The 22,170-nt window shown below is 35.9% G+C and overlaps 2 protein-coding genes and 1 non-coding gene across 9 annotated transcripts in view; 1 reads left to right on the top strand and 2 right to left on the bottom strand.

Annotated features, from left to right (window-relative positions):
* Window positions 1-22,170, bottom strand: part of LOC145268679 (protein sidekick-2-like) — a 363,221-nt gene that overhangs the window by 46,727 nt on the left and 294,324 nt on the right. For all 7 annotated transcript variants that reach the window (XM_080124179.1, XM_080124182.1, XM_080124177.1 and 4 more), the window contains 7 exons: window positions 21,788-21,992; window positions 17,481-17,584; window positions 14,221-14,291; window positions 11,766-12,003; window positions 7,371-7,486; window positions 5,184-5,361; window positions 591-725 (listed from right to left, as the gene is read on the bottom strand). In XM_080124179.1, the coding sequence (XP_079980305.1) occupies window positions 591-725; window positions 5,184-5,361; window positions 7,371-7,486; window positions 11,766-12,003; window positions 14,221-14,291; window positions 17,481-17,584; window positions 21,788-21,992 (1,047 nt within the window). The remainder of the gene's footprint in view (window positions 1-590; window positions 726-5,183; window positions 5,362-7,370; window positions 7,487-11,765; window positions 12,004-14,220; window positions 14,292-17,480; window positions 17,585-21,787; window positions 21,993-22,170) is intronic.
* Window positions 1-22,170, bottom strand: part of LOC145268680 (uncharacterized) — a 175,977-nt gene that overhangs the window by 44,053 nt on the left and 109,754 nt on the right. The gene's annotated exons all lie outside the window — the stretch shown is intronic.
* On the top strand, window positions 13,026-13,098 carry Trnar-acg (transfer RNA arginine (anticodon ACG)). The gene has a single exon. It is a non-coding gene; the product is annotated as a tRNA-Arg (tRNA).

Here is a 22,170-nt window from a genome sequence, read left to right as displayed (position 1 = left end):
TGAATTTATTTAATTACTTGGATTTGGCAGGTGCCCGTTTTAATGAGTTAATGAGGTCAAGTTTGACTGTGGGATAGTATTTCGTTTACTGTTGAACGCTTCCCCCACCCAAGATGTTATAGGAAAAAGACTAACCCACATGCGGCGAGCGACAAATGTTGAATATTTATCTTCTCGAAATCGAGCAAATTAAATAGACAGGCGAGCTTCGTTGTTAACTGTGAGATATTACGATTTATATGTGATATAAAAAGTTTTAAAAAGTTGTGAAGCGAGCGACCGCTTCTCTGAAGAAAGCCTTTTGTAGACACACAAAAAAAACGAACACACATACATTTTCGCTTTTATATTTATAGATATATATATATATTCAAATATTTCTTAAATATTTTTTATGTGCATAAAAGTTATCCATGTGTTTTGGGGTATCACCTGTCGTCTGTATGGTTAGGTTATGGAACGATTTCAATATAAAAATGGGCGATGTCACCGGTTTCTGTGCCAATAGAAATATGGGAGCATGAAACGTTTGTTGATCATCATTCAATCGACAATAAATTATGTGGTTCAACAAGTAAATTCATATTCACCATCAGTAAATTTCTGGTAATATGTCACTTCGTAATATTTGATAATTCCATTTTTCTTCTTCGGTGGTATCCAACTGACGTTCAATGATCGAAGCATAATACTGAAGAACGTCAGGTTTCTGGGAGGCCCAGGAGCTGCAAAAGAAAAAAGAAAAATCATAATAATCATATCAGACGTATATTTATAGAAATTAACAAATTTGGAACTACAACATTTTTTTTTTTTTTTTAAATTTCGAGGTGTCTTGAATAAGTTTCCAAACTTTTTTTTATACAGCCATTTAAAATTCTCGTAGACTCATAAAAATTCAGTATGTTATTGCTAGACATCTTATGAGATGACTGACCAATTTTTATGATTTCATGTTCAAAGAAACAGCTACAGCAGAAATTGGAATACACTCTACTAAAGCCTGATTGTCACAGCTGGTGAATTTCAAAAGTGAAATCTGGATGCGAAGACACATTAGAAGAACGATATGCAATAAAATTTTGTTTAAACTTGGAAAAAAATGCCACAGAAATGTATGGAATGCTTCAGACTGCTTTTGGACCATCTTGCATGAATTGAGCATCAGTTTTTGAGTGGCATAAGAGATTCAAGGAAGGCAGGGAGTTTGTGAGGGATGATGAGAGGTGTGAGAGGCGTAAAGAAATTAGAACACCAGAGTTGATTGGCCAAATAAAGAATTTCATGGATAAGGACTGCTGTATGTCCATAAAGGTAATAAGTGCACAGTTTGATGTCAGTGTGGGAACTGTACGCACAATTATTCGTGAGAAACTGAAGATGTGAAAGATTTGCGCAAAGTTTGTTTCAAGGGTGCTCGATCCTTGTCACAGACTATTTGACCAAGATGGGCATCAAGACAGTTCTTCCTCACCCTCCCTATAGTTCAGACCTTGCTCCTTGTGACTTTTGATTATTCCCTAAGCTCAAGGAAAACCTTAGAGGTTGTCGTTATGAGACAAATGAGGAAATGAAAAAAGCTGTGAAGAGTGTCATTGACACGCTCGCACAAGAGGACTTCCATGGGGCTTTCCAGAAGTTGTTGGAACGGTACAACAAGTGTGTTGCAGCCGAGGGAGAACTTTGAAGGGGGAACAAGGAACCTCGTATTTGGACTACTGTTCTTATATAGAGTATTATTTTTATAACATAACAGTTGATTGTCGGACTGACTTCCTCATCTTGGTTGTTATTGTCACAACATTTCGGCCGTTTTGCCTTCCGACCTTCGTCAGGTGTTTTGTATCGAACTGGGAAACCGTTTGTTCGATACAAAACACCTGACGAAGGCCGGAGGGCAAAACGGCCGAAACATTGTGACAATAACAACCAAGATGAGGAAGTCAGTCTGACAATCTCAATCAATGAAAACACCTCATCTCAAAAATACAGACAATTACTATAACAGTTGATGTAACCTATGACCTTTTTGTAGTTGATGCAACCTATGACCTTTCTGTAGTTGATGTAACCTATGACCTTTCTGTAGTTGATGTAACCTATGACCTTTCTATAGTTGATGTAACCTATGACCTTCAGGTGTATATCATCAAGCAAAGAAATCACTGTTGAACTCGGGAATCTGCACAGAATTTTGAACAGAACTTTTTATCTAATCCGTGTGGGGGGGGGTAGTATGCTCTCATTCCGTCAGCCATGACCAAGTAGAAGTTTTCAGTAATCCACAATTGTATTCTTTATATCACCTACACTGAAGATTGCAACTTCGACCACCAGAAGTAGGTTCACTTAGAACTAAATTTTAACCTAGCACTTTATCTGCTACCCTACAGGTTCTTGCATACAGTTCTAGAACACATTTTGGGAGGTTATATCGGCAGAAACATTGTGAAAACAAACCGAGCATGCAAGGTCCGCCTCTACGAGTGAAAAATTTACTTTCACCATCACTAACGTTTGCGCAAAATTTTTTTTTAAATCCAAGGCATGGTTATTGAGAAAAGTGTGAACAAATCAACGATTTGGGAGCAATTTTACTCCTATAATGGCCCCAAGGCGAGGGGCAACCAGCGTTATCCTGGAAAATCCATTCTGGCAGAAATTTACTTTCACCATGACTAATGTTTGTGCAAAATGTTTTTAAAATTCAAGGCGTGGTTATCGAGAAAAATGCAAACAAACGGACGGAAGTGAATTACTATGTTCAATCCCTCCTTTGCCGGAGGACCATAAACGCTCAAGATGAGACAAGTAGTCCAAATAATTCAATTTATCAATCTTCATCTAAAAAATAATTTAAAAAAAAAAAAAAAAAAGACATTTTTGTTCGGTAGAAGGAGAGTGGGTTAAGGTTTTGTTCAGTACATTTTTAAACAATTCCAAAATTAATATTGTTATATTGTCATGGGAGGACATTTTCCTCATAAAAATATTAAGATTTGACAATTTTTTTTATAATTAATATTAAAAATGTATAATTATTGCGATTAAAAACATTACAAAAGTATTATTAAATTAATATTGAAGTATTATTACAGAAAACAAAAATATTCTAATTTGTTTACTATGTATTTTTACATTTTGTGCAAAAAAATATTTTAAAGTATTCTATTTTGAGCGATTCTAGAATGTTCCACACATCGAAACTATAAAAGAACGCTGTTCGCATAAACTTTTCAGTTATGCAGCTAAGACGTTAAATACTACTGATTCCGGCAAAATTCCTAGGATAATTCTCCAACTGAAAGGAACCGATTTAAAAGAATCAATTCCATAATATAATGCTAACAAACCTTATGTCTAGAATCCTTATTTCGATTAAAATCCATTCCATGATTTTAATGTTCAAAAATTGAATATTTATTAGCTTTCCCACGAGAGCAGAGTTAGATACAAGGTTGTTTTTTTTAATGTGGAGAATATACAGTTCCTCCAAAAAGAAATGCTCTGGATTGGAACTAAAAATTAAAATTGCCTCAGTCTAAAAGCATTTCTCCTTCACCAACTGCGATCAGGGCAGAAGCTACACTTAACCCAGCTCGAAGAATCACAAAGTAGAACAGCTATGTCTGATATTCAAGAAATACTCGTCTCCCTACAAGGTACATTTTTTAATGCTAAAAAGCCATCTCCCCAAAAAGAGATACTTAAGAAAATTGATTTTTATTAAATAGCAGTGTGTTAGTTATTGTTTATAGTGAGAGGATTGTTTTAAGTGTTCTATTTAAGTTTATTTAAATTTGATTTATATTGATAATATATTTTATTTAATTTATTTTTACCGACATCGATTTTTTTTATAAACCGGTTTGAGTTATTGCCCCTGGGCGCAAACTTTGTTCTTTTTGTTTTCTTTTTTGGTGGATATTAAAACTTTCAAGCATTATTAATAGAATTAGTTTAAATAAAATAATTTCCGTGATTTCACAATTAACGCTGTGGTCCAGTGGATTTTTATTTTAAAATAAACAAACAATTCAATTCAACTACGATTCTTTATTTAAAACAGAAAGGAAAAAAATTTCATTTACGTTTTTTTACCAGTTTTTTTTCTTCACATTTTTTGACATCGAAACTAATTTTTTTCTTTTAATAACACAATAAGTCCTAACTCATCATTTTTATAACATAAAAATGTGTATTTTGGTTAACACAAATTCTACTTTGGTATTTTTGAAACTGAATTATTTACAATTTGTTTTCGTTGCAACTAACCGTAATTACAAATCTTTCTAGACTGAGGTAGCATAAAAAAAAAAAGAAAAGAAGAAATTTGCTTAAACTGGAAGATAGCCATAAAACAGTGCTCAATATCCGGAGAATAGATTCTCTTCGTATCCCTTCTGCCGAAATATCTGGGGGAAAGTTTGATGTACTTCTTTTTTTGGAGGGGGGGGGGATTAAATTTTCGTGTTTTCATTCGTTCTTATTTTTGAAATTTTTGTTGGGTTAACGATGGCGTTGACATATAATAATGAAAAGCTGTTCAATATTCTTAGTATAGCAGGTGTGGCCAAACCGAACTTCATGTCAACCCTGTCAACGCTGGGTATCCATGCTAGCGTCATAATATAACATAAAATGATTTCACCGACCATGATCAGGAAAGATGGTATTTATTTGCTCCCCCACTGAGCAAATTAGGCACAAGGCCGTTTTTAATGTGAGGTAAAAACCAGCTCCCCTAAAAGGGGTCACTCTGGTTACCAAAAATAATAATTGTCCCAGTATAGAGGGTTTCCCCTCCATTGACTGGTACAAATTATCTTAAGTGCAGTATCTGTCGGAACAGATACTACACTTTGATCTTTAAAGGCTGAGAATTCACTAGTTTAAAGGCTTCAAAATTATTTTCTTTTTCTTTGAAGAATCATAAAGTAGACCGGCTATGTTTTATGTTGAAGAAATACTTGCCTCCCCACAAGGTCAATTTTTAATGTCAAAAAACCATCTCCCCAAAAAGGGATACTTTAGTCTAAAATGATTTCTCCTTCACTGATGAGCGGTAAAACAGATGCTACATCATGGACCTAGCTTTAAGTACTTTTTTAGATTTTCTTTTTTGAAGAGTTACAAAGTTGAAAAGATACCCATCATACATTCAGAGAAGGATGCGTGCTTACCTCCTTGTTTGGTTTGTACGATGATTTCTTCTGTGCTCGGCCCTTGTCCTGCCGTGTTGAAAGCCAGAATCGAGATCGCATATCTGGAAAACATCGCGAGGTGGTCGAGGACCACAAAATTGTTCAGCGTTGTTATACGCTTAGTCTTTTCAGGTTTACTGACAAAATAATAAAATACCTGGAAAGAAAGAAAAAAAAAAAAAAAAAAATTAAGCTCTTATGACTAAATATTTCCAGCTCTCCTTAATGCTAGCCCAGTCTAATCTATAAATAACTCCCTATTGTTTAGCACTCACCTATATATAAATAGGATAGCGTGTGTGTTATTTATTTCGTGCGTCACACTTACATCCGAGTGACTGTCGTTAAATGGTTATGGACTTCCATTTTTTGTAATAAATAATTTTACCCAGAATTCTTCCTAAGTTTTCGTTTCGGTTTCGATTATAGCAGAATTCAGTTGATTTTGACAATTATTATAAGAAAATATATTTCTACAGAAATATATATATATATTCATAAGTTTCGGTTTCTGTTATATTTGACGTTCATCTTCGTCGCCAACTGTTATGTTTGCAGGTTGAACCAAATAACGTATAAGGCAATACAAACGAAGACTCAACAAACAAAGGTAGATCAATAAGAAGTGTATTAGGAAAAGTATATTTACAGTATATTTACATAATGGTTGTCAAGTAAGAGAGTCTTGGCTGGAGAACATCTCGGCTCGGCCTTCGGTGGCTTCTGGTTAACACACACTCAGACTAACCGAGTCTTGCTATTTATGTGTAATATTATCCACATATGTAAATAAGTGGGTGCCACCACAACAGTTTCGATTCAAGCTGATGCACCCAAGTCATATGGATATATTTTTAAAATCGCAACTTTATAATATATAATAATCGATAGAACGTTAACTATGATATATACAAAATTTGCAAATATATTTAAGCGTACTTTACGACCGGGCTACACCGGGCGTCCCTGCTAGCTTAGATAAATACTTTTGCAGTTTTAACAAAAGGGCTACAATAATAGCAGAGGGTCTTCATTTACACTGAACATCTACAGAATGCCAACATCAATATATTACATATGAAGGAGTCCCCTGTGGAATTTCCACAGGTCCCACTAGTATATATTATTATTTAAATATGTTGCTTACAAAAGGTTGGTTGGTTGTTTTTGTTTTACGGCATATCAACCCTTTTCGGGTTATTTAATGCCGAATCCAAAGATTTTGAAGAAAAAATTTTTAATAGAATATATTTGTTGTTTTCAAGTCGGTTTCTATTTAACCCATAGTTGGGACCCTAACAGGTACTACCACTCCGGGTCAGAGTGGACCTGGGAGCAATGGTAATTAAAGGGTGGCTCCACACTCCCCAAAGCCCACAAGCTGGGGCCTCACCACTGGATATAGTTTAAGGTCATATCCAGGACCCCCATTGAGGGACTTTTACCCTCTGCAGGGGGGCAGTCGGTGTATTCTAATGCCCCACCGACAGGGCCTTGCTTACAAAAGGATAAACATGAGAGAGAGAGAGAGAGAGAGAAAGAGAGAGAGAGAGAGAGAGAGAGAGAGAGAGAGAGAGAGAGAGAGAGAGAAAGAGAGAGAGAGAGAGAGAGAAAGAGAGAGAGAGAGAAAGAGAGAGAGAGAGAAAGAGAGAGAGAGAGAAAGAGAGAGAGAGAGAAAGAGAGAGAGAGAGAAAGAGAGAGAGAGAGAAAGAGAGAGGGAGAAAGAGAGGGAGAAAGAGAGGGAGAAAGAGAGGGAGAAAGAGAGGGAGAAAGAGAGGGGGAGAGAGAGAGAGAGAGGGGTAGAGAGAGAGAGAGAGAGGGGTAGAGAGAGAGAGGGAGAGAGAGAGGGAGGGAGAGAGGGAGAGAGAGAGGGAGAGAGAGAGAGAGAGAGAGAGAGAGAGAGAGAGAGAGAGAGAGAGAGCAAATTAGAGATGGAAAGGAAAAGATCACGAAATGAATGACATGAGAAAGAAACGGGAATCTTACGAAAATATCATTCTTGGAATTATAAGTGCAACGGGATACAAAGTATTTCAAAAAACTACCTGACAAATATACCCGGTGAACCAAGTGCAAGAGAAATTCAAAAAGCTGCATTTAAGGAGGCAGTCGGAATCTTAAAACGATCTCTCAGTGTGTGAGAAAATGTGAGAGCAAATTATTTACCTTGTAACCTGATATCTTTCCGTTTTGAGAGATCTGTGGAGGCGGATCCCACGTTACTTTGACCCGTGTACCATTCAAAGCTTCGGCAGTGACATTCACGGGGGCTCCCGAAGGTGCTGGCATAAAAAAAAAAAAAATAAAAAATTAAGCAAAGATAAAAAAAAAAAATAATTAAAAATTAACATTAAAAGCATTATAATCTATAATCATATACAATATATATATATATATATTTCTTCAGTGATGAAAAAAACCGGACTAGAGTGCTCAATGTGTAGCCAGAGCAGTATATATATATATATATATATATATATATATATATATAAATATAAAAAGCTGAACGTTTGTGTGTGTCTGGTCACGAATAGGTTCCTATATCACATATGATAGAAGATGTATCGAGACACAGGAATGTGTATGTTTGATCTGACATAACGGTGGTTCATTAAAATTGTGGGGTCTGCGTACGCGCCTGGTCCACACAGTATGGAAATAAGAAATTAAAAAAAAAAGTTTACAAGTGTTTTTGATATAGATGTACATAATACTTTGATATATTTTAACTTAAATAGGGATTGTATAATAAAATTATGGGGTCTGCGTTCGCGCCTGGCCTCCATAGAATGGAAATAAGCACAAACTTTAATAAAGACTTTTCATATCTATCTGCGCAAGTATACTTTGATAATTATGTTTCAGTTTGAAGAAATATGGTATAATAAAATTATGGTGTGTTCGTTCTCGCCTGACCTCCATAGAATGGAAATATGTCACAAAGTTTTACAAGGTTTTTTTAATATAGATTCACAGAATATTGTGATAAGTGTTTCAGGTATGGTATAATAAATTATGGGGTCTATATTTTATTTTTACTTTCATCATATTTTGCTTTGGTTTTGATACCTCCAAATTCGAAGCTATCTCTTTACAACCCTTCCTTTTCATAACCTATCATACTTTCATAAATCAGAGTCCATTTTCTGTAGGCTGTTTTTGATCCCTGTCAACGACGGGTACTTTTGCTAGTATATATATATATATTTCTATAATAAAAAAAACAATACTAATAAAACAAAATCCACATAAATTTTCGGACATTTCTGGAACTGAATTAAAGTTTAATGTTACAAAAACTATAATTCGTTCGGTCGTTTTGCTTTACGGCATATCAACCCTTTTCAGGTTATTTAATACCGAATCCAGTTATTTTGGAAACAGTTTTCATGCTTCAAGTTCTTCATATCTCCAAATATTTGTTTGTAGAGTTTGGTTTGGTTGTGTTTTATGGCATATCAATCATAGCTGTGTTTTATAATTTATAATGATCGGTTAATTAGTTTAGGAGTGAATTCGATAAGTGAACCTAACATATACAAGTTTTTGAAATTTTTTAATCTATATAATTATAAAACTGTGGGTTAAGGTATCAAGATGAGGTCCGAAAATCCAGCCTCGTTCTGAGTTCAGGAAAAGGTAGGTCACGTGGTACTGTCATCTGTAGCGAGGCAAATTCTTCAAACTGCTTTCTTTAATTCTTTGAATTGCTTTTAGATTTTATTTTCACTTATCTTGCCTTTGGTAGCAGTTATTTGTTGTATATTACCCCTTTTTCGTTTTTCTGTTGTTCGAAGTTAACAAATTTGTATTTTATTCAAAGGGGCTAGATTCTGCCCTGATACCGGTGATAGAGTACCACGCCCTACCTTTCCCTGAACTCAGAACGAGGCTGGATTTTTGGACCCTATCTTGTTACCTTAACCACTCTGTGAACCGCCCGCCCTCGTTTGAATCTTGTTTATCAAAATCATGGCATTTTCTCCCTCGCGGAGAATGCTCTGTTTTACGGTTGTTATAAAAAAAAAAAAAATGAAACAGAAATTTAAATTTCGTTCCGTTTTAAATTTGGTACATTTTTACATTACGTCCAACTCACCGTTCACATTCGATATGTTAACTTTTATAGATTTTCGGGTATGCTGAAAAAATTGAGGAGGAGGGGTCTATTCCGAAAGCCGTTTTTAACATGAGGTTGGGGTGTTTATTCGTTGTAAGCATACCCGAAAACCTATATATATAAAAAAAGTCGACATTTCCAATGTGAACGGCGAGTTGGACTTGAGTAAAAAAAAAAAAATAAATAAATAAAAATAAAATAAAAATAAAATACTAAACAAATTTTACCAAATCGACTGTCTTCGTTTAAAAATTAAATTGTTTCGTTTTTGTTAAAATTTTATTTAAAAAAAAAAAAAAAAAAAAAAATCTGTTTTTTTCTATAAAAAGTACGATTGTTGAAGATTATTTGTTTGATTGCTTTTCTTTTTTTTGGGGGGGGGGGTCACAAAAAAAATTAAAATGGAACGAAACTTAAATTTCTGTTCCATTTTTACAACAACCGTAAAACAAGGCATTCTCTGCAAGTTTTACCCTCTCTTGTTTATTTATGATAATTTTATACTAATTACTTTCATTTTATTTTGACACTAGAAGAGGGTGTCCGACCTCGCCTGGCTGTTAGATACGCTTAAATATATTTTAATACATGCAGATTCGTATTTCTATTGTGCCTAATATGCAATAGTGATTTCAACCCTTTTATATTTATCTCCGTATTTCTTATCTGCCCTTTCCTCTATCCCCCCTTCTATTTTTTTTTCAACCTGGAAAAGTAAAGAACAAGATATTCTAGTAAAGTAAAAAATAAGAATTTTTTAGACTTAAAATATTGCAGCTAAAAATAAAATTTGAATATTGATAAATATTTTATTTATTATTTGCATATGTTGTTGTTTATTGTTGAGTTAGAAAGGGTGTCAGTCGCTGGATTGAACTTATTTCCCTCCTATTATTTGCATATATTTATGTAGTGAAAATTGTTTGAATAAAATTAATTCATTAGTTAGTTAGTTAGTAGATGGAATTAATAATTTTATAATTTACATAAAAATGAATTAAATGATCCTAATTATGATATAATAAATTATTAATTTTTATGTAAATTATAATTAATAATTTTATTATATCATAATTAAACCTGGGACATTGAGAAATGGAAGAAAGTCCTGTTTTCTGATGAGAAAAGATTCAATTTAGATGGTTCTGATGGCTTCCAGCGATATTGGCATGACAAAAACATACTCCTTGAAATTTTTTCCACACGTCATAGTGGTGGAGGGTCCGTAATGGTATGGGGTTCCTTTTCTTACAGAGTAACGGTGGAGCAGGGTCGTCAGACAGCAGCTGGTTTTGTTAGCATGCTACAAAAAACATCTTTGGTGATGGAGGGTCATCGTTTGTGTGGGGATGGATGGTTATTCTAATAGGATAAGGCTGCAATCCCCACTGCAAGAAAATGGAGTCCATCTCTTGCGACATCTTGCATGCTCACCAGACTTGAACCCACTTGAAAATATTTTCGGATGGATAACGAGAGGTTTATCGAAATGACAAACAATATTCAACAAAAAATGAACTTCGTGAAGCTATCTTCAGAAAATGGAGCAGGATCCCCTGCACCTTAATGGAAACCCTTATTTCTAGCATGCCCCAAAGAATTTTTGAAGTCATCAAAAGCAGTGGAGGTAGAACTCATTAAGTTTGATTGTTGAATGTTTTCATACACTTTTTGTACAATTTGATAGAATTTTTGTCTCTGGTGTTATAATTTGGATCATGTGTAAAAAGCCTAATTTAATAAAAATGTAAAATTTTAAAAATAAATCTTTGGAATGTAGCTTTTTGTTTCCATAACCTTTTAGATTGTAGTATTGGTAATCTTAAGTCGGAAGAGTTTAAAATCTATCCTTAAAAATTTTTTTTTAAAGATTAACTAATTTTTTTTTTCTTTTGATAACACAATAAGAAATAACTCATCATTTTTTATAACAAACATTCGGTTAACACAAATTCTACTTTGGTATTTTTGAAACTCAATTATTTACAGTTTGTTTTCATTGCAACAGATTGTAAAGACAAATCTTTCTAGACAGAGGAAGCATAAAAGAAATTCACTTAAACTGGGATATAGTCATAAAAAAGGTGCTCAATATCCAGAGAATAGCTTCTCTTCGTATCCCTTCTGCCAAATTATCTGGTAGAGAGTTTGTCACGTACTTCTTTTTTTCCGGGTACATTTTCGTGTTTTCATTCTTTCTTTTTAAAATTTTTGTTGGGTTAACGATCTAGTTGACATATAATAATGAAAAACTGGTCAATACTCTTAGTATAGCAGGTGTGGCGAAACCGAACTTCATGTCAACCCTGGCAACGCTGGGTATCCATGCTAGTAAATGTATATATATATATATATATATATATATATATATATATATATGTGTGTGTGTGTGTTCCACAGGCCCCACTAATAAATAATAATTGAAAGGATGCAATACTTACGTGCATAGCCAACAAAATAAATGAAAGGTTTGCTAGCGGGACTCTCTCCAATTGCATTATAAGCGATAACTCGAAATTCATAGTTGATGAACTTGTTTAGATTCGACAGCCGATACCAAATCGCGGTTTGTTTCGACACATAAATAACGTCTTCTTGCTGGAATTCCTTGAGATCATCTTGGCGATATTGGACAATGAAACCCAAAAGTGGACCATTCCAAGTCTTTGAAGGGGGAACCTAAAAAAAAAAAAAGAAAAAAAAAATATAATCTCGCTAGATTCAGCCACTCTGATGAGTCGTAGACGACGAAACACGTGTCAGTGGATAATTATATTTTAAAAATATATATATATATATATAAATCAAAGCATTGAATCGATCTGTTAAGTTTACCATTTGAAAAGGGAATATATATAATCTTTCACTTGAAAAGGGAATTTTTCCAAAATTAATGATGGAATTTGTCGCAGACATAACAAGTAAGACATTTTACCAATACAACTGAATAAATATATGTATATATAAAATATATGTATGTACTTATTGATTTGTAAATCGCCACTTGTTCTCGTCTTCTCTTACCAATAACGACTATATTTCATTCCTCGCATTGTGACCGCCTTCTAAATCTCTACTACATATATATATATAATCTCGCTAGATTCAGCCACTCTGATGAGTCGTAGACGACGAAACACGTGTCAGTGGATAATTATATTTAAAAAAAAAAAACAATATATATATATATATATATATGTTAGAAAAATCTTATTATTGAAAATTAATTCCAATTCTCAAAAAAACATTAAAAACATGTAAAGAAGATACAAGGAGTACGGATGAACTTAAAAACCCTTATTCCATGGAGTTTTGAAAAATGCAATTCTTCTCAGAGGAAAGAGGTTTGCAAAATATACAATAAATTTTGCAGGTTAATGCATTAAAAGAAATCTATACTATTAATAAAATTCTAAATGTTTATTTATTTATTTATTTATGTGTGTGTATATATACCAATAAAACTTTCGAACGGATGCACCGAATTGAAAAATTCGTTTTGTTCCCCTGAAAGGTGAGAGTCCCTAGATTGTCCTCATCTATATATGGTTTGTAACGAACAACGCTGAATCACATAAAAAGCCCGAAATAAAGGTTTTTGGGCCGTTTCGTGCAATTGTCGAAAAAGTTACCTGCCCATGTCAATAGAGTTTAGCACTGTCTGTATACAGTCGCGGTAACATCTTTCAGCATATTGGAGAGGACTTGTGGCACAATGGATAACGCGTCTGACTACGGATTAGAAGAATCCAGGTTCGAATCCTGGCAAGTTCGTAATAATTTTAACCATCATTTTATCCAACGTTTACTCATTATCCTTACCCTTAATTAGAGTATTTTTGTTTTTTTTCAGTGATTTTGTTTTGTATGTATGGGAATTCCCCATACTCAGAGTTCACAAGGTAAGCATTGATGGTAAGAGGATGTTGAGTGTACTTGATTTTGTGTTTGACTCGGTGTTGTGTGTGCCGATACAGCACAGCCGCTTGTTACAAATATGAATTGAATCATATTTGCATAAAGGTTTCTGTGTCCAGTTTGTTTTTGTAGTTCCTGTGTGCTAATATCCACATATAAGAGTGCAGGATATGACCTTAAACTATATCCGATGGTGAGGCCCCAGCTTGCGGGCTTTGGGGCGTGTGGAGGCACCTTTTAATTGCCATTGCTCCCAGGTCCACTCTGACCCAGAGTGGTAGTACGTGTTAGGGTCCTAACTATGGGTTAAATAGAAACCGACTTGAAAACAAATATATTCTATTAAAAAAATTTTCTTCAAAATATTTGGATTCGGCATTAAATAACCTGAAAAGGTTGATACGAGGTAAAACAATATTTGCATAAAAAAGGTTTTTTAACAGTTAGCGCAAGTTTATAAAGTTTCACAACGATTATGAAAGCAGAAACAAGGGGGAAAAAGTAGGGTGTGGTAAAAATCCATTGAATAAGGAGGTAAGATCCAGGAAGGACAACCCACAATTATTAAATACACATTGATCTTTATTGTAGAGTAAAAAAATAATTTAACTAAATATCGCATCAGTAAACTCCTCCTTGTGTCACATCGTGGCTTGGACAACTTGGGTTATGTACTTAAAAGCTGCAAACAAGTACATCTGTTAATTTTGTAAAACTTTGGACTTCTCCTTGCACAATTAATTATTTATTTTTTATTTTTTTTATTTTATTCTACTTTCACCCCAAACAAGGCACGGAAACAATTAGGAAATTTATATGCAGTTTTTTTTTTTTTTTTTTTTTACTATAAAATTTTTTGATAACTGAAATATTCTGGATTCCAATCCAACCTCTTACAACAATTAAAGGATCTCCCGAACCCATCATGGAACGGGTAGTCCAGCTAGTGCATATAATAGTCAAAAGCAAAAGTCATACCCGCCACGTCACATTGACAGAATCCGTTGTTATAGAAACGACTTTCACCTCGGTTGGACCTTGCTCAGGGACTGAAAAGGAGAAAAAAAAAAAAAAAAAAGTGATTAACACATTTTGAAAGTCAGACTTTTGGCTGGGATGAAAAGGTAGTATCTGTTCTAATGTAATAAAGAAGCAAGAAAGACAAATGATGAATTCAAAGAATTTTAGTTTTCACTTTTGGTTAGGATCAAAGTGTAGTACCTTCTAATATTCTTATAGAGAGTCTCTTACAGTAATATGCAGAGAACTCTTTCAGGGCAAGTGCTTAAGCGAAAAAAAAAAACTGTAAAAATATAGTAATTGTGGGCCACATTCTTCTGAAAAGGGCACTTTTAAAACAAGAGTAAAAGGGGCAGGTGCTAGATACCCCCAGCCCCTCCCCCATGTCCCTGTGCAGCCTGTCTGGGAAAGAATAGCCTGGCAGCACCTATCCCTCCCCATTTGTTCGGTCATCTATGGACTTTTGTTTCAATCAAAATAGCAGCAAGTACCCTTGCGACGACAAAAAAAAAAGTCACAGTAGGCAGGTTTGAACCTGCGACACGAAAGAGGAAAAGGAGGTGGCAAAACCTCTCCCGCTAGCTGTCATGGCCACGACGAGTTATGTCACAACGGGTCGAAATAACTTTTTGTAAACGTACATTGAGATTGCTAGGCGTATGACTTGCAAAAATGTCGACACCAAAAGCGACCCCTCCTTGCAAAAAAAAAAACGGCCCAGAATTAATCTTTTCAGCCAATTTTTACATATTTTTCATCCGAGAGATTGATCTTTCCAACAATACCAATTTTGTCATGATCCAATACGTCCGTGAACAGTTTTTGGCAGACACACACACACACACACACACACACACACACACACACACACACACACACACACACACACGCATACTAACTAATCCACATTTTCCCCTTTATATATAAGACTAGCGAGGGGTACCCGGCGTTGCCTGGGTGTTTGGAGGTGTGTGCGGAAACTTTGGGGGGGGGGGATTAAAATAAAAAAAAATGTTTTGGTAGGTAAGTATGAGGATCAAACTGAACCCTTGAGGCAAAGTTGTAAATTAAAGTGTGAAAAAAAAAAACGTGTGACGTTAACCATTGCGCCACCGCGATATGCTGACAGAAACACGTTTGAATCTATTTAACTTAAATTAGCCGGTGCACGTTTTAATGACTTAATGAGGTCAACTTTTGACTGCGGGGTAGCATTTCATTTAGTGCGGGAATGCTTCCCCCCCCCAAGACGTTGGGGGTAAGGGGAAACATTAAAGGCCTAACCTACATGCATCGAGTGAAAACTGTTGAATATTTATCTTCCCGAAGTCGAGCAAATTAAATAGACAGGTGAACTCCGTTGTTAACTGTGAGATATTACGATTTACATGTGATATAAACAGTTGTGAACCGACTGACCGCTTCTCTGAAAAAATCCTTTCTTGGACATACACAAAAAGCGAACATACATTTTCACTTTTATATATATAGACTAGTGGGGAATACCCGGCGTGGCCCGGGTGTTTGTAGGTGTGTGTGTTTTTTTTTTGGGGGGGGGTGATCAAAACAACCCTATTTTAAAAAAAAAAAAAAAACGTTGACCGGGTGTTTGGAGGTGTAAAAGAAAAAAAAGTTTTAGTAGGAAAGTAGGCTTGAACCCCGAACCTTTAACGTGGAGATGGAAATGAAATGAAAAAAAAAACCGTTGGACCTAACCATCTCGGCCACGAGAGAAGATGAATGAAAAGCATCTTAATTTAACGTTTATAAAATGAAATTGACAGGTGCGAGAAACTTAAGTCACGTGATGTTTGACCTTGAAACATGATGCGGCTGCAAGCCAATTTTCGCTTGTTTTATACTGAAAAGCGAAAGAAACACGCGGCGATCAAAATATCTGGGAAAAATAGCGTGTGAATGTCAGGCAAATTTAATACACACGCGATTCCCGTTCTTAAGTTGTAGATATTATCATTTAGACGTAGTATAAAAAGTTTTAAGAAGCGAGCCGAGCGAGAAGGCCGACGAAAAAAGCCTTTTGCAGACATACACAAAAAGCGAACATACATACATTCATACATTTTCGTTTTTATATATATAGATTATTTATGACAAAATTATGCAATAAAATTTGTGAAAATTTGTAATCATTTCAATATTTTAAATATATATTTTAAATATATTATTTAATAAATTTATTAGAAAATTATTTATAGAAATGTAAACTATGAAAATTTAAATAACTTTTTTTTTTAAATAAAATATTTCCATATGAATATATTTTAAATATTAAAAAAATGTTCATAAAAATTAAAATAATAAAAGTTGATTTTTTTTTTTTCGTTGTTTCATGATAAAACAAGAAATGGTTTGGTATTTCGTTTCATGCTTAGTGACTTCCGTTCCATATTTAAGTAAACAGAGTCCACTTCCGGTGTCACAACTTTGCGTACTGAAATTTTACACAGCCAAATCCGATGCTTCACCTTTTCTGTCTTCAGCCGGTGAAGGAAAAATCCTTTTTTTCTACACAGGCATCACCACTTATCAAGGCCAAGCGGCCACTCAAGGATAAGGATTAAAGAGTGTTCAGTAGAAATTGGACAATATAGTAATCGTTAGTAATGGAAATTCGGTAAATTTGTTAACTTATATGGAACGGCTCATCAAGAACTTGTTTACATTGGACTTGAAGACAACCATATTGTAGTCAGCCGGAAAGCAGGGAAACGGAAGACGATTCCACAGGCGTGCAGTTCTAAGAAAGAAACTTTGTTCATGGAATCTATGAACCCTTTTACACCGAGGGAATTTTTATTTAGTTCCAACACAGAGTGACCCCTTTTTTTGGTGGTGGTGGTGGGGGGGAGAACTGGATTTTTCTTTTCATTAAAAACCGACCCTGTGTATAACTTGGTATTTTGTTTCATGCTTAGTGACTTCCATTCTATATTTAAGTAAACAGAGTTCACTTCCGGCGTTGTAGTACTGAATTTTGACACATAGCAAAATCTGATACTACACATCGACTTTTCTGTCTTCAGTCAGTGAAAGAAAAAACCCTTTTACACTGAGGGAATTGTTATTTAGTTCCAACACAGAGTGCCCTCTTTTTTTTTTTTTTTGGAAGGAGGGGGGGAACTGGATTTTCTTTTCATTAAAAACCGACCCTGAGTTTAACTCTGTCCTTGTGGGTTAATAGATGTATAGGGACTTACCATCTTGTAAGGTGTTGACGTCATCAGAGCTGTTACTAAAAGAGCTTGTCCCAATATCATTTGTAGCGGCAACCCGGAATCGATATGTCGTATTTGGCTTCAGGCTGAAACAAAAAGAAAAAAAAACTGTTAGCAAAGATTTTACATAAATAGATCCATTTTCAACTTATGCATTTTGCGATGAAAGCATTACAACAAACTTCCGCATGACAGACTAACAAAATTACAACCCATGTATTTAATACGTGGGTGTATATTTAGTGTATATGAGTCTATATAATATGGCGTGTATAACAGTACACTTTATACACCTCTTTCTCTTTTGTATCACCCGAGTGATCGCATCGCATTGGCATCAACCGCCATCATACCGTCCAACTATGTACATGGCATTTTAAATTGTCGTAGACTCTCTAAAATTCAGTATGTTGTTGCTATACATCTTATGAGATGACCGAACAATTTTTATGATTTCAGGTTCAAGCAGGAATCGGAATACACCAGAAGAAGCCTAATTGTCACAGCTTGTGAATTTTAAAAATGCAATCTGGATGTGAGGACACTTGAGAAGAACGATATGCAATAAAATTCTGTTTTAAACTTGGAAAAAAATGCCACAGAAACGTATGAAATGCTTCAGATTGCTTTTAGACTATTTTGCATGAATCGAGCATCAGTTTTTGAGTGACATAAGAGATTCAAGGAAGGCAGGGAGCCTGTAAGGGATGATGAGAGTTGTGAGAGGAGTAAGCAAGTCAGAACACCAGAGTTGATTGGCCAAATAAAGAATTTCATGAATAAGGACTGCTGTATATCTAGGGAAACAATTAGTGCACAATTTGATGTCAGTGTGTGAACTGCACATGCAATTATTCGTGAGGAACTGAAAATGTGAAAGATTTGTGCGAAGTTTGTCTCAAGGGTGCTCCATTCTTGTCACAAACTATTTGATCAAGATGGGCATCAAGATAGTTCCTCATCCTCCCTATAGTCCAGGAATTGGAATACACCCCACTAAATCCTGATTGTCAGAACTTGTGAATTTCAAAAATGCAATCATGACGTGAGGACACTTTAGAAGAACGATATGCAATAAAATTATGTTTTAAACTTGGAAAAAATGCCACAGAAATCTTTGGAATGCTTCAGACTGCTTTTGGACCATCTTGAATGAATCGAGCATCAGTTTTGGAGCATCAGTTTTGGAGTGGCATAAGAGATTCAAGGAAGGCAGGGAGTTTGTGAGAGATGATGAGAGGTGTGGGAGAAGTAAGGAAGTCCGAACACCAAATTTGATTGGCCAAATAAAGAATTTCATAGATAGATCCATTTTCAATTTGTGCATTTTGTGATCAAAGCATTACGACAATCTTACGCATGACAGCCCAACAAAACTGCGATGCACATTAAATATATAATACAACATGTATAACAACACACTTTTAAAAGACGGAGGAGATCAGAGTCTATATAACATGTTATGCATGCCAGCTTCCCATTATTTATCTTTTCTATCACCTGAGTGATCACTAGGGCTAGGACAACAGCATATTCTTTTTGTTTTTACTCTCGAGTATATATCCGACACAGACACAATCAACCGAGAACCACATCACTCTACATTTTTCCCCACTCTTTATCTGTGCCTAAATCAAAATGTAGATTCCATGAACAAAGCTTCTTTCTTAGAACAACTGCACACCTGTGGAACTCTCTTCCGTTTGCCTGCTTTCGATTTGACTACAATCTGATTGTCTCCAAGTCCAATGTAAACAAGTTCTTGATGAATCGTCTCCCAAGTAATCCAATTTACAAAATTTCCCCTAATTATGTTTACTACGCAATAATCACATTGACTAATGTATACCCATCAATCTTTATCCTCGGGTGGCCTCCGGGCCTTGATAAGTGGTGATTCCCATGTAAAAAAAAAAAAAAATTCTGATGGCAGTACAATCAGGGAAACAAGGAGCAGGGAGGGAATTTTAAAATTTAACAGTCTCGGGAAAAGAAGCGAGAAGAGCAGAAGGATTTTCTAGGGACCTTTGCAGTGAAGAGGTGAGATTTTGCTACTGAACGGGTCTGTCGGAAATATATACGTCGAGCGGGCAAAAGTGCAAGGAGTTCATCAGAGCACATTCGATTAAAATACTTGTAAAATAGACACAGGGATTCAACATTGCGGTGATGGGACAGGGGTTGGAGCATGGTTGCTAGTGCATAACCTAAGTTGGAGACTATTTTTTGGATCTTGTCCAAGAGAGAGAGAGAGAGGGAGAGGCATGCTTGGTGCACTAGCCGAGATGTGGCGACAATACTTCATGCACAAACGAATGTTGGCTTTGTTGAGATATAAGATACTAGGATTAAAGTTTGATGGACAAGGCATAGACTGAAGTTAATTTGTACCAAATATGGTTAGATGGCATAAAGGAATCATGAATTTTCTTTCTTTACTTTTTTTTTTTTTTTTTTTTTTTTTACTACATAGAAATCACCACTTATCAAGGCTTGGAGGCTACTCGAGGATAAGGGTTAATGAGTGTACAGTAATCAATGGGATTATATCGTAGTAAGCGTTAGTAGTGGAAATTTGGTAAATTGGATGACTCAAGAGGAACGAGTCATCAAGAACTTGTTTACGTTAGACTTGAAGATGACCATATTGTAGTCAACTGGAAAGCAGGTAAACAGGAAAGAGTTCCGCAGGCATACAGTTCTAAGAAAGAAACGTTGTTCATGGAATCTACGTTTAGGTTTAGGCATAGATAAAGAGTGGGGGAAAATATTTATAGTGGTTTCAGCTAGACGAGCGTTTTTCTTGAAAGTTTGGTGAGGGGGACTATAGATTGGAGCTCAGACGAGCATTTGCCATGAAAATAACAATAAAGCAGAGACAGGCTCACAATGTCTCTTCTGTGGGAAAGAGGTTGTAGGGAAGAGAAAAGGGCATTTCCTACGAGGCTACGAAGTCTATTTTGAACTGTCAAGGCAGGATAAGGTCTTTCTAGCAGCTCCTACCCAAATGTGGCAATAGGACTCCATCCTTGGACGTATCCGACTCTTATAGAGGTAGAGAATTGTATCAGCAATGAGATATCTACAAGGGGTAGAAGGATCCCACTATTTTTCCAGCAACCTTGGCAACAGATTTGATACACATGTTCCATTTCAAATTAAGAGTAAAGGTCAAGGCCAGAATCTTGTCAAAACATGAGGCCTCCCCAAGACGAGAGCCATCCATTTCAATTAATGCCAGATGGGGATCAGAGCGTTGATGATGTAAAGATACAAGCTTGGTTTTAGATGCATTAAAAGTAACCAGCCACTTCTTTCCCCATTCTACCACGTGCTCAAGATCAGAGGAGAGAGAATTAAAACTTGGTCATTTACAACCTTTGAAGTGTCGCCATAAATGATAGTGTCCTCAGCATAAATATCTACAAATGATCTTAGGATGTGATTTGGGAGGTCAGAGTGGACCTGGGAGCAATGGTAATTAAAGGGTGGCTCCACACTCCCCAAAGCCCACCAGCTGGGGCCTCACCACTGGATATAGTTTAAGGTCATATCCAGGACCCCCATTGAGGGACTTTTACCCTCTGCAGGGGGGCAGTCGGCGTATTCTAATGCCCCACCGACAGGGCCGGAGTGGTAGGTAGAGAATTGCATCAGGAGGGAGATATCTACTGGAGCGGTAGAAGGATCCAACCATTTTTCCAGCGACTTTGGCAATGGATTTGATATAAGTGTTCCATTTCAGATCGAGAGTAAAGATGAAGCCTAGAAGCTTGTCAAAACATGAAGCCTCTCCAAGACGAGAGCCATTCATTTCATGGCAGTTGGGCAACAGAGCATTGATGATGTAAAGATAGAAGCTTGGTTTTAGATGCATTAAAAGTAACCAGTTACTTTTTTCCCCTATTGTACCACGTGCTCAAGATCAAAGAAGAGAGAGTCAGAGAGAACTTGGTTGTTCACAGTTTTCGAAGTGTTACCATAGATGGTAGTGTCATCAGCGTAAATGTCTACGAATGATCTAAGGATGTGATTTGGAAGATCATTGATGTAGATCAGGAAGAGAGTTGGGCCCAGGATGGACCCCCGAGGGACTCCAGCATTAATACTGTAAGCTTCTGATTTCTGCCCATCAACCACTACTCTTATGAACCCATCAGAGAGAAATGATTTAATAATTAATGCTCCCATGGATAGTCACCTCTTTTGGGGGAAGAGGGGGGGGGGGTCACTTGATAGGATTACTTTCCATCTCAATACCTCAAGACTCTCAGAAACACTTTGCTTACCCAGTGACCATGAAAGTTGTAACATCGGGGGGTACCACATCCGGAACCGTGTCCCAATCTTTTTCATCCTGTTCTTTCGTTTGAAACTGGATCGTGAAATTACGCAGTGGACCATAACCATCATTACCATTTTGCCAACTGATTGGAACCGAACGGGCTTGAACCTGGGAGGAAATTATAGGTTGTGATGGACTCTCAGGTGCGGCTGAAAAATAAAGAAAAGTTTGGCTCAATCAACATCGATACGGTTGTTTTTTTTTACATGGGCATAACCACTTATCAAGGCCCAGGGACCACTCGAGGATAAGGGTTAAGAGTGTACAGTAGTCAATTGGACAATATAGTAATTGTTAGTAATGGAAATTCAGTAAATTTGTTAACAA

The sequence above is a fragment of the Euprymna scolopes genome, chromosome 44 (genome assembly GCF_053919585.1).
Source record: "Euprymna scolopes isolate OS-2025 chromosome 44, ASM5391958v1, whole genome shotgun sequence".
NCBI classification, from domain to species: Eukaryota; Metazoa; Mollusca; class Cephalopoda; order Sepiida; family Sepiolidae; genus Euprymna; species Euprymna scolopes.
Note: the sequence above shows the minus strand (reverse complement) of the source record. Positions and strands in the feature narration are given on the sequence as shown.